Source organism: Scophthalmus maximus, chromosome 20, assembly GCF_022379125.1.
Source record: "Scophthalmus maximus strain ysfricsl-2021 chromosome 20, ASM2237912v1, whole genome shotgun sequence".
In the NCBI taxonomy this organism is placed as follows: domain Eukaryota; kingdom Metazoa; phylum Chordata; class Actinopteri; order Pleuronectiformes; family Scophthalmidae; genus Scophthalmus; species Scophthalmus maximus.
This window is the reverse complement of record NC_061534.1, coordinates 10,032,501-10,045,000: the sequence shown is the minus strand read 5'-3', so window position 1 is coordinate 10,045,000 and position 12,500 is coordinate 10,032,501. Positions and strand designations below refer to the sequence as shown.

Sequence of the window (12,500 nt, the reverse complement as noted above, 5' to 3'; positions counted from 1 at the left end):
AACATGGCATTGTTTTTTTCAAAGATAAATGTGCTTTGCTACCGTCTACAAATACCTAAATTCACCAACACTAATAGGTTTTACAAATTGTACAAATTCACATTTTTGTCAAAGAATAAAACCAGTGTTAACTACTACAACTAAATGTTGTGTAAGAGCACAACCAATAATAAGGCGGGCTAATTAAACTGATATTTGCTCATCACAGTTGAATGGTTAGCCATGTATGTGTCAACAGAAAACTATAAGAGATCTGAAGTATACAAATTGCAAAGATACAGCATTTTTGTGGAAAAATACAGACAACGTTGCCATTACATAACTTGTCCATTAGAGGGCACTGACAACTTTTTTTTTAACTGTGAAATGCCTCGCTAACTAAATATTGTTGGCTATACCTTGGTCACATTTCTTTCAAAATCAAATTAAACGGTTCCCTTATGAAAAGGCTTTTACACTATGTATGTATAGATAAGAAAAAAAAGGCAGTCACGCTCTGTTTTGTTCTCCAATAATCTATTATCCCACACAAAAGCAAAAATGTTCTCGGCACAACGCGACAAATCAGAGAAACAAATGCCACCTGTCAGTTTGAATGACGCACAACAGATCTGACAAGCAGAGAGATGAATCACATCAAGCTGAGAGTGAAAACAGGCATCATAGCAAAGCGTCTACAAATACAAACATGGAAGAATCAGTGTGTGTGTGTGTGTGTGTGTGAGTGTGTGTGTGTGTGTGTGTGTGTGTGCGTGTGTGTGTGTGTGTGTGTGGAAGCCAGCTCACCTCATCATCCTTGTACCAGGACAGGGACTCGGCGGTGAGGACAAACCAGTACTCCTTGGCTCCTCCCTTCATGATGCCGATGTTGTTGATGGTCAGCCAGCCCTTCCTGATCACCTGAAACACGGACACACAGACAAAACGCAAAAAGATTACAAATAACATCCCGCAGGCAAAAAGTCACCCTTCACACATACATTTCACGAACTTCACATCCCACCTTCTCAGCGTCTTTGTGTATCACACACACAGTACGTACCTACACTAGCATGTCTACTGCAGCACAGTAAGATGAAATGACTCTCCTAGTGGAGATGAGGAGCAACTGCCACACACAACAGTGGGGTGGCTCTCACCTACACGACTCAAAACATCCGTCTTGCATTTCATTCTCTCCACCACACAGAAACTATAGAGACAAACAGATCGTAGTGCACGAGTTATTTACCTTGTACCGATCGCTAACTCCTCTCTCAGGCTGAATGAGAATGTGGAGAAAACGTTACAAAGCCACGCCAACGCGTGGCATTGGATATAGGCCAAATGATACACAGGGTAGGTCAGGCGCCAGCACATTGTAGCTGGCTGCTAGGAGGATGGCAGCAAGGGATCAGCAAGCAGGGGGAGGGCGACGGACGGACTGTACTACGACAGGAGCAGCTCGTGTCAAACTGGTTTACATTGAAATGCATGAGCCTGACTGTTTTCTGCCATGTTGTACAGTGTGTGCTCTTTGAGTGAAAGTGGCAGAGTGATTATACTTGAGTGACGAGGCTTGATCGATTAATATCCACATGCTGCAGACTTATTTTTTCCATGAGTAAATCCATGAGCTCTGTCTTTAAAATTCCGTAAAAAGAAGTCGCAAGAAGCTTCCAAGAAAAAACTGTTCGTTTGACAATGTATGACATTGCCACAGCTTTTCTGTACTCGTAAAACGTAAAGATATACAGTATGATATCTTTAATATCCTGATAATTTCTTAAAACAGCTGAGCACTGTTTCCCAATGCGGATCTGGTGCACTACCGAGTACTTACGCCACCAGGACCGTGTATATGACATGAAAGTAAACTATGTGAGTGTGTTCATGGTAATAAATACTGATGGTGTCCAGTGTCCATTACAAGTTTAGTCAATTTTTGAAGTCCAAAATTGCATTATCTAAAGTTTGAACAACATATGAGACACTCTATCTTTAGAAGCTCAGTTTGGATATGGAAAAACAATATGGACAAATACAAATAATAAATAAATGGAATAATCATCAGTGTGTCTAAAAGGCCAAAGATCTGGACACATATCAGAGGTAGAGAATTTGTGGGTTTGAACGAAACATCATGCATTTGCATCTTAGACCCAAAAAGATTTAAAGGATTAATTGAGAAGCAGTGGAGATTACCCATCAGCATATTTAATGATTAGTGCATAATTTAAAGTTTTAAGGGATCCAATAGTCTCAGTACGGAGGTCAGACGAGAGCTAAGTCAGCTCAGTGGAGAACAGAAGCTGTGGGGTCTTAAACCACAGCCATCTCTAAACAGGAAGTAAGGATCCCCCCAATGTTTACAATGTGCCCCTAACCTTTGACCTCAATCTGGGTGGTTATTATGACAAGACTGATAACTATGGAGGTGATGCATCTCTGCTGCAATGCAGGTCCTTATCTTCTCTGGCCTTCTCCTCAGAATGAACTGGGGAGAGAGAGCAAGTCTCTATTCTATGGGATGTGAATATTCTCCTTTTATACAGCTGGAGGACAGCCTCATTTTTTAAGCCACAATGAGCGTCTCCATGCTGAACCATTCAGTAACACCGAAAGATGTATGTGACATTTACACAGGAAGACTTAATGACAGTGAAGTGAATCCCGTTTTAGTTCTTTCATCGTCTCTGAAGGACGAACAGAGTAGGACAGCGTTTAACGGTACATTTGTCCTCCTGTAGTTTCCGTCAAAGGCCACTTTTGGGGACAGATGTCAGACTAAACTTGTTTCCCTATTTGGGAAAAGCGCATTTCCATTTCAGTGGTTAAGGTTAAGGTCGGGATGTGAATTCAAGTGTGTCTAATGTCCCCAAAAAGGACAAACGTGTGTGTGTGTGTGTGTGTGTGTGTGTTTGAATGTGTGAACAGGCTTGTCTTTCTATCCTGTTGGGGACTACGACCTGAATACACACTGACCTATTGAGGTCCCTATGTGTAGACTGCTTCTCATAGTTGAGACTTGGTTTTAGTGTTAGAATAAGATTAGGTTAGGGTTAGGCACTTAGATGTGATGGTTAAGGTGAGGGGTGAAGGGATGGATTACGTCAATGAGTGTCCCCCAATGGGAATGGAGAAACAAGTTGTTGTTGTGTGTGTGTGTGTGTGTGTGTGTGTGTGTGTGTGTGTAGGGAGGACACAGCTGAAAGAGGAAAGGGAAGCAGCCAGGCATCCCCACCACAGCCACCTGCCCATCTACTGGCGGGTTAAGCTCATTTCATACACACATGCCGAACCACACGCTCAGTAAACCACGGTCAGCTGTTCACACTTATTCATGTGTTACTGCCTGTCGTGATGGTATACGCCACTGCAAAGAGTTCAACACCTGGGCCTATGGCTTGACCCCGAACTCTCATCTAAATACCATATTTCTTATGATGTATAGAAAATGAAACTCTTGTGTTGTTGGAATGATCCTTTTTTATGCTCTGCCTTGGAAAATGATTTGGTGTTTTTTTTGTCACATTTGGTATTGTTTAATTATCTTGTTGTTATTTTTGGTACATGTTAATCTGTCTAATTGCATTTATATTGTATTACTGTTGTTGAGGACCACGCCCCAAAAACGAGACGGTACATCTCAGGGGGGTTATCCAACTACAACCCAACACACATAAAAGATAGATAGAAACACATGCAGGCCCGATGTATGCAGAGCGCAAAAACATGAGCACATATGCATGAGTCAGACATGCACAGATAACACACAAGCTCTCTCCTTCTCTCTCTCACACACACACACACACACACACACACACACACACACACACACACACACACACACACACACACACACACACACACACACACACACACACACTACTCACCATGATTTCATCCTGAAGGAGCAAAGCCACACAGAGAAGGAAAAAGAGAAGAAACAGCACAAAAAGAGAAATCACTAGGAAGATACAAGAAGAACCAAGATAATAAGAAAAATGCAAAAAGAGAGCAGAAGAAAATACATCTAACAAATAATATTCAAATGCATGAAAAGGAGAAAAAGGTTCTTCCGCAAAATGCTTCGAAATGCAGAATAGAAATCATGCAACATCTATTTTTGTGCCAAAATGTTGTTATTGTAAGGCACCTACTGTATCCTAAATTTCCCCCTTGTACCAAATCTCCCTGTTGTGGAACGAATAAAGGAATATCTTATCCATTTAATGAACGGTCTGGTTCCCGGCTAAGGACTTTCTTTTTTTTAAGGTTTTGTTTTACATCCCATTTCTTGCCCCATCTGAAAAACATGTTAACAGATTTGAGTGATTTTTCTTTTTTAAGTTAGACAACAGCACAGGCCAATTTTTTTTTTTAGGATTTCTTACCATTGTGAGCATTTCTTCTTTTTTTTTAAGTCGCTATTTTCTCATGAAGTACAGCACTTGATTGAATCGCCGTGTGTATTCTGACACCGATCGAGATCCAGATGTTGAACCATATTCAATTATTAAAATGATGGATTTTGCAAAACTGGCAGAGATGTTTGCTCTCTAAAAGCTTTCCTCACCATTGATATGAATGTCCCGATTGTTGTTCTAAAAGCTTTAAAACGTGGGAACTGTCATGCGCGGTGTTTCACAACTGAACATCAGTTTGTGCACCCATGACTTTCACCAAAAGTTTCAAGATTCAACAACTGTTGTACATTAGTGTCTGCAACATGTGCACTGTTGGAGCTCCACTGTGTAGGATATGGACTAGTGCCCAGGGTAACAAGATACAGTATAGGTGTGCAACATTTAACATGGACAAAACAGAGAGCAAAGTGCTACCCGAGCGACGCCTCGGGGACGGACTGCACCAAGCTCAAATGTCATGTTTCGGATTAAGAGACGAAAAACTTTGGTGAATTCGACACAGAATCCTTTTCCTGCAGATTTAAAGAAACCTGAATAAAATTGCACAGCTATGTACTTGAACTTTTAACAAAAGAGCGACAGTCTACACTGAACGTGTATGTATGATTGTGATTAGAGTACCTGGTTACCGGCTGCCTTCTTCTTGTTCATTTGGTTGATCCTCTGTTGAGCGCTGCGTGAAAAAAAAAATGAAAAAAAAAAGCTCATACCGTGGCTTGAACTCAACCAGCACATGTAAACAATAAACCATTAGAGTTGCCCTGTAGCTATATGCTGCAAAACAGTCACTCACTTGGCGAATCCAATGAAGTCCTCGTGGTTGGTGTTCATGTAGGACAACTCAATGTCTATCAACAGCAACACCTGAACAGAGAGAGAGAGACGAAATCATAAAGTACCCATATATTTCCTATATATTGAAAATATTTTAGAGGTTTTCCCTAAAAAGATTCTTGCCATTAAATGTTTTTGTATTTTGCACTAAGATGACATTCATATGTAATGTAAGTTACAGTATATCGCCCCTGAGATAAAGTCCTTGTGTTTGGCTAATATCCCTCCACATCTTCTTCTAGATCTTATTCTGGAGGCAGATGTTTTTGTTTGTAGAAAAATTAGACATCCGAGTGAAAGCTGGTGTGATATTTGTAATAGCGGCCTGTCTGACTTTAACTCCTTTCTAAACAATCAAGGTGAGTTGATGAGATCATTATTTATAACTACCTCTGCACCACCACAAAACCACTAATGTCATGTGTCTGTGTACAGTTTTTGTGTTATTACCTGGTTCTTAGAGCGGCTTTCTCTGTCCCTGATGTGCTGGGTGACAATTCTCTCCATCTCCTCACGCAGCATGGGATACTGAGCCAGCTGTGACCACAGAGATTAGTAGGTGGGTGGAAAAAAAACCAAGAAAAAAAACATTGCAGCACACTGTCACAAATAACTGATACTAAGTAGGCCACAAAATTACTCATCTTGCCGAAACCACCGCTCACAGTTCCATCAATACAACGAAATACAGAAACACAATAAACATGTTGTGGAGTTCATCGCAGACTCAGCTCTGCTCTCAGTTAGACTGGACTTTAACGTGCAAAACTATGCCAAAATTGAACAAATGCAAAAGAGTAGTGCAAAGTCTGTGATATTACCACATGCAAAAAAAAAAGAAAGAATAAGTAATGTTCCTGGCAAACAAAAAAAAAAAAAGGCTTCCTTTTCCCAGCACACTGTGGCTCTTTTTCCATGAGCTCATTGCAAACCCACAAACGCAGACGCTGGTGGGCCTCCAATGTGACACAGACACGTTTGAAGAAGTGTGAGGAAAGGAGAAAAATCAAAAGAACAAAATCACAGTGCAACACAGAACTGGGGGTTTCTTTTGTTACTTCTCGCAAGTTACAATGCATCTTTCGTGTCCGTCAGATGGTTTTAGGGAGTGAGTGGATATCGATAAAGTCCTCCTGTTTCCCCGAGGTGATTCACCGCCTCTGTATTTGGTCCGATTGCAGAGCAGAGGACACCCATTAGCAGTAGATGCTTTTTAAAAATGTGTGAAAATTGAATTTCAGTCCAGTTACTAGAATTAAACCTTTAGTCACTGTGTAAGTGTTTGAAACAGATTATATGATAACTGACCGTTCTCTGTGTTGAAATGTGTGCAACAGCGATACACAAAAGTATTAATCGCCTTTGCAAAACCAAAACCACAACAGCAGTGAAGTGTGTTTTTGTCCCTGACGGTTGCACACGTGAGCATGCCCACCTTACTACTTTATGAGCTTTAGTTGTAACCGAGCATTACTTCCAAAGGGAAGGAGCATATCATTATCTAACCACCATTAATATGTCTACATTAACATGTAGTGTTATTCATGTCAAAATGGCTACTGTGGAGAGGTAAAGCAGCTCTGTTCTGCTTTTTGCGTTGTAAAGTATAAGAACAATATGAGGACTATAGCTTTATCCTGCAATGCAAGAACCAATGTTGTTTCCTCATGTCTTTTACAAGAACTATTGTTGGGTGTGAACGCTACTCGGGAGCTAATTCTTCTAGCATTGTAGCGTGTGTGGCCTGATCGTGTGCATATTTAAGATGCATTTTACACAGTTTCCATTTAATTTACGTCACGGGGTGAATCTTTTGTGGAGTTGTCTTAGTACAGCTATCTCGTCAACAGTCGTTTCAGTTGGGAGGTAGGAACAAGAAGCTACCGTTTACTTTTGTGTGAAACTGAGGGCCCATTGTCCGCAAAAAAACAAATCAATAGATCATGGTAAATCCGTCACAGATGAAGCAATGAAATATATTTCAAACTGATGTTAAATTTGTTATTTGGAACTAGCCATAACACATTATGAGATATTCCTCAGTTCGAAATTGTTTTTAGTGCCATACTGACAGCTGGCGACAATCATATGCAAAGTTTGCAAATTTTAAAGGCTTTTCAGTTTTTGAGTATGTTCAGTTTTTCAAAACGTTAACATCTGGATCCCATCAGAAAAGCACACTGTGTAAAAACAACTCCAAATCCCAAGTTTGTTTCAACTGTTAACAATATAAAGTTTTCAACTTGGTAAGCAGTGAGAAAAGACTCATGGCTGTCACCACTGTCCCATTGCAAATAGAAACGCTGTAAATTGATGTGATGAGGAGCACGTCATGGTTTTCACACTTTGTGAATTTATGTCAGTAGTGGAACACTGTGATATCTGAGAAACTGAAAGCAACAAAATTTGTGCCACTGGAAAGGTGCATTGTAACTTGATGGCTGACAAAGACTGTCAAAAGTGTTCAGTGTCTTTAAACTGACACTGAAACACGCCGTTGACAGGAGACAGATCTTTTTTTCTTATAAAAAAGGCAGCAGGCAGAAACACTCACATTGATTCAGACTGACATGCAATGCAAAGGAGCGGGGAGATAGGGAGGGAAGGGAGAAATGGGGGTGGAGGAGGACCTGAAACTGACCCCTTTGTGGATTTTCCCAATCACTGTATATCATAATACAGTCATTTTTTTTAAATACAGTATGTCTCTGAAAGGAAAACCAAGATAAACGTGTGACAGAGAGGAGAAATCCAAAGGAGGTCGCGCTCTCATTTGGTCATTTGCTTTGGGAGGAAGCAGCCGGCTCAAAGGGTTAGAGGACGAAAGGATGGAGAGGAGAAACAAATAAAAAGAGAAACAAATAAATGCTAGAGGTATGTCAATTAGTCTGTGAGTGCAACTACACAATCACTTCACTATTAAACCATATCGACAAAGACAGAAGTAAAATTCTAATCAAATTAAATCAAAGGATTTTTTAGACACAGGTGTGATGTGGGGAAAAAAGAAATGAATAAATCATGCAGATGGTCAAATTGTAATATAAGGCCAATAACTGACAGAAGACAAACAAAATTCTTAACAGAATGCAGGTTACTGTGTATAGTTACACTAATAAAATCTGGAGTAAGGACAGACCGATATGCGCTGGCTGAAGTCTTTCACCAAATATTTTGGAGGAAATATTTGTTTGCTCTTTTCTAGTTATACCTGCATAACTAAAATAATACTACTAATACTATTTATTATGACTAATTAATTTCAATATATTGATCATGTGCCGGGTGATGCTTTTTAACCACTATCTGTGTCAGTTGTAATGGGCTGAACCCATTACAGTAATTGTACAGACAGTTATTTTGGTGTTGGCCTGACTTTAACTTTGGCACCACTATCTGAGGTAGATATCTGGTTTGGTTGACTTGGTTTAGCAGTATCTTCGAGGGATGTATTTGCTAAAAACATTTTAATAATTAAATGATGTATTAAAGTCAAAATGTATGGTTATCTGACATTTTTTTAGGTGCAGTCTTTACCAAACATTAACTGTATTCTCAAGAGCAAAATTCAACAAAAACTTTGTCATGGATGGTTAGATTAGATTTGATTTAGATTTAGATAGATTTGGTTCCAGAATACCTTGTTACTTAGAGGATGGATAGTCTGGATGTTAATCAGAGCAACTTATGTACTTTAAATCAACGAACGTGCTTTCCCTCATCGGCTAAGAACAGAAGGATTTTAGCAACTGTAAGAGAAAAGATTTAGAAAGAAAAGTTATGGTCAGCTGGTATCTATCTAAATCCCTCTGAATCTAAGTCACTCTAGTTTATAAATGGCACTTATTAAAAAATGCAACAATAACGCAGTTGGGGACTGTTTGTTGTATCTCATACATGTTCTGGTGACAATCTCCAGCGATCGGTCTACCCCTACCTCTGCGATTAACAGAGAGAGTGAATGTGTCTCGGTTCTTTTTCACATTTTACCTTTTGACTACACTTTTGAATGGTGAAGGTGAGTTCGCTCACTACCATATCTACACACTTCAGTGTGGGCTCCTTCAGCTTTTGGATCTGCTTTTTCACTATGGCCTCAAAGGCCAGGTCAGGGGTGAACAGCCCCGTCCTGTAGGGATAGGCAGGAGGCGCGGGAGAGAGGAGTGAAATAAAAAAGAAAGAAGAGGGGGGAAAACCAGTGGAGAAAGGGGAGAAGTAGAAGCAACACATGAAGAGTTGTGAGAGGAGATAAGGGGGATAGACAGACAGAGGGAGGTGTCATGGTGAGGGAAATAAAAACAAAAGGAAGACGAGGTAGGTAAACAAAAAAAATGGAGATGGAACAGAGGAAACAACAGATTGAAGGTTAAAAAGACAAGGAGGGGTGTGAGGTTTGGGGGGGTAAACAGCACAGAAGAAGGAAAAATGCAAGTGAGACATTTGGTTTCCCCTGAAGCCATTCTAAAACATGGCCGGGCTGGAGTACCTCTCTATCAGTAGAGGGCAAACAGAGAGGGAGGATGAGAGAAAGAGAGAGATATAGAGAAAGCTCCCAGCCTGCACATCTCCACCAGCAAAAAACAATACTCCAAGCGACGCACCGCAAGACCACAGCTGTGCAACCCCGCGCTCAGCCAGGATGCCCTGATCCCTCCTGGTGTTGACCTTTGACATTCTCCACCCATCCCGCCCTCTCATCCGACTTCCAACGGGACCTTAATCATAACATCTATCATCCCAGGGCCTCCAGTTTGTTGCAGTCCAACTGCTGTTAAAAATTGTTTGGTCACAGTGGATCAATTTGGATAAAGACTACTACTGCTCTCGCTCTCTTGGCCACACTCACGGGCCCCTGTTGCCGAGAGTGCGGCCCCTGACGCCCTTAAAACACAATCATCATAGCTCCCGTCTGCTGCAGGTGCACAGCTGCAGTCTCGCACACATGAAGGTCTGGACGCTGAGATCATCCGGTGCATGGCTGCCAGGGAGTCTGTAAGTGATTGATACACGACCTAAACATGTGTCTCAGCGTATACGTGTGGATGGTGGGGAAGCGGCTCCGGGAACACCTCCGAGAAGAACAAAATCACTATTAACTTTTCGGAATAGCATTTTTTAGCATCCTTTTTGCAAAGTTTAACTTTGAATGGCCACAGTCTGACTGACGTCTGAGGGCACAAATATTGCATCATTTCTAGTCAGTATGCTTTGAACAATCGAGATCTTAAATCAGAGTGATGAACTAACTCGTTGACTCCTCACTGGCAGCCATATTTTGATGACAGCTCAGCCTCCACACTGGTTTTCTTTTCAGCACAGCTTTCTACCACGGGCCAGCCTGTCCAGCCAAACCTGTCCCAAGCGGTACGGTAGGCAGGCAGGCAGGCAGGCGGGTGTACTGCAGCCCACCCTGCCCCCCTCCAGGTGCCCCCCTCCCTGTCCAACAACAGCGAGGGCTGGAGAGAGCCAGGGGGTGACCGCAGAAGGGAGTAATCAGCAGAGGGATTTTGCAGACGGGGGTGGGGGGGTGAAAATAAACAAAAGTGCTATCCACTGTTTACTTTACTGTATTTTTTTTACCTTCTTCGTACACTGCCTAACCGTATTGACTAGCTCAGAAATGACCATGTCCACACATTTGGTGCAAGGCTCTTTAATCTTCCCAATCTGCCTTTTCACAATGGTCTCAAAGGCCATGTCCGGGGTGAAGAGGCCAGTTCTGCCCGGCAGAGAGAGAACCAGCCGAACCAGGCCGAGAACCAGGCCAAAGAAAAAGAGGAAAGAGGGAGGAGGGTTGGGTAAAGAGAAGAGTGTTAATTGTTAAAGAATTACCCTCCATTTCTGAGCTTTTGCGCCCCAAACATAAGCAAACACAGATTAGACAGAGTGAGGGAAAGAGAATGCAGCTATGAAAACAGTTATAAGTGATATCAAGTTATCGCTACTTAATATGGACATTTCTGCAGAAAATATCAAGTCATTTTCCCTCAAAAGCTCCTACGAGTTAGTATGTTACTGTACACCGGTTGGTGAATTATCCAAAAGGACGATAATTCATTTAAATATGAGTTACTGTTTTGTAACCATTACAGTACTGGTAAAAGTCCATTAAGTCAGTGAAATTAACCTAATCATATAAATTGTCTACAAACAACCTAATAAAGGAACACCTGTTCAAAAAGAGCATGTTTTTATAAAATGTGTAAAAGGTAATTTGAAGTAAGTTCAGCAAACAAAAGTGCAGAATTTCACCAACCAGTGAGACAAACAAGACAAAATGCACACGGAATGGCCAGAGATATAATGCAACCAGCCATCACCTAATATCTAATCCCAAGAAATCTAAGTGCACCGCCAGCGTTAGTATTCAACACAGCACACGAGTCAAAGTGTAGAAGTCTTGGTGATTCGATCGGTTAGGTCAGTTAGATGCAGCAGAGGTGATTGAGATGGAGAGACAGATGGAGGTGAAGTAGAGAGGAAGAGTAGGAAGGATGAGGAGAGGAGAGATGGAGGGCGGACGTGCCTGATGCCGTGAATGTTCTTGATGGCGTAGCTGATCTCCTTCCGGAGCTCCTTCTCATCGAACTCCATCTGAAAAAAACAAAATAAAATGGAATCAATGTGAAGGATTAAGTGCACACACTCACGCAGATCCATCCAACAGACATCTCTGTATATAGCAAACTATATATAGCATGTTAATTGTTGAAATACAGAGATGCTGGTAGATCTTTTTTTCTTAACTTTGGACACAACCAAGCTATTTTTTTCCCTCCATTTCCCGTCTTTATGCAAAGATATGCTCACTTACTTGATATCAATTTGAGAGTGGTATCATTATTCTCATGTGATGTTCAGCATCTCCCAACATATTAAAATGATATGAAGGCAGACTGAACATTTAAGATAGATCAAATTATTTTTATTTGTGTTGCGATTTGCTGCATAATTTTACATCTTCATCTGCTAATTCAAATAATACAGGGGCGGGGGGGGGGGGGGGGGGGGGGATCTCTCCATGATCATGGAGAGATATGAGTCATAAGCAGACTTTATTGTAAACTGAAAATTTTGGAAACCACTGGGCTGGAACAGAAATCCCCCACTGTTTTTTTAAATGTCTCTGTTGCTTCAATTTTGAAAACGTTAATCAGGCATTTCCCCAGATTTGACTCATACATTCAGTCTGTAACGCAAAGTAGGATATGATGATCAATACTTTACGGCAATGTTCCAATGTTTTTCATATTTTCT

General features: G+C 41.2%; 1 protein-coding gene across 17 annotated transcripts in view; it reads right to left on the bottom strand.

Annotated features, from left to right (window-relative positions):
* dnm1a (dynamin 1a) overlaps positions 1-12,500 on the bottom strand; it is a 49,129-nt gene that overhangs the window by 21,919 nt on the left and 14,710 nt on the right. For 5 of the 17 annotated variants that reach the window (XM_035608835.2, XM_035608832.2, XM_035608833.2 and 2 more), the window contains exons 9-16: positions 11,770-11,837; positions 10,824-10,962; positions 5,694-5,780; positions 5,203-5,273; positions 5,031-5,082; positions 3,876-3,887; positions 1,232-1,261; positions 787-900 (exon numbers count right to left, since the gene is read on the bottom strand). In XM_035608835.2, the coding sequence (XP_035464728.2) occupies positions 787-900; positions 1,232-1,261; positions 3,876-3,887; positions 5,031-5,082; positions 5,203-5,273; positions 5,694-5,780; positions 10,824-10,962; positions 11,770-11,837 (573 nt within the window). Of the gene's footprint in view, positions 1-786; positions 901-1,231; positions 1,262-3,875; positions 3,888-5,030; positions 5,083-5,202; positions 5,274-5,693; positions 5,781-9,233; positions 9,373-10,823; positions 10,963-11,769; positions 11,838-12,500 lie in introns of all 17 variants that reach the window. The other 12 variants (XM_047329581.1, XM_035608840.2, XM_035608846.2 and 9 more) reach the window with 5 other exon arrangements.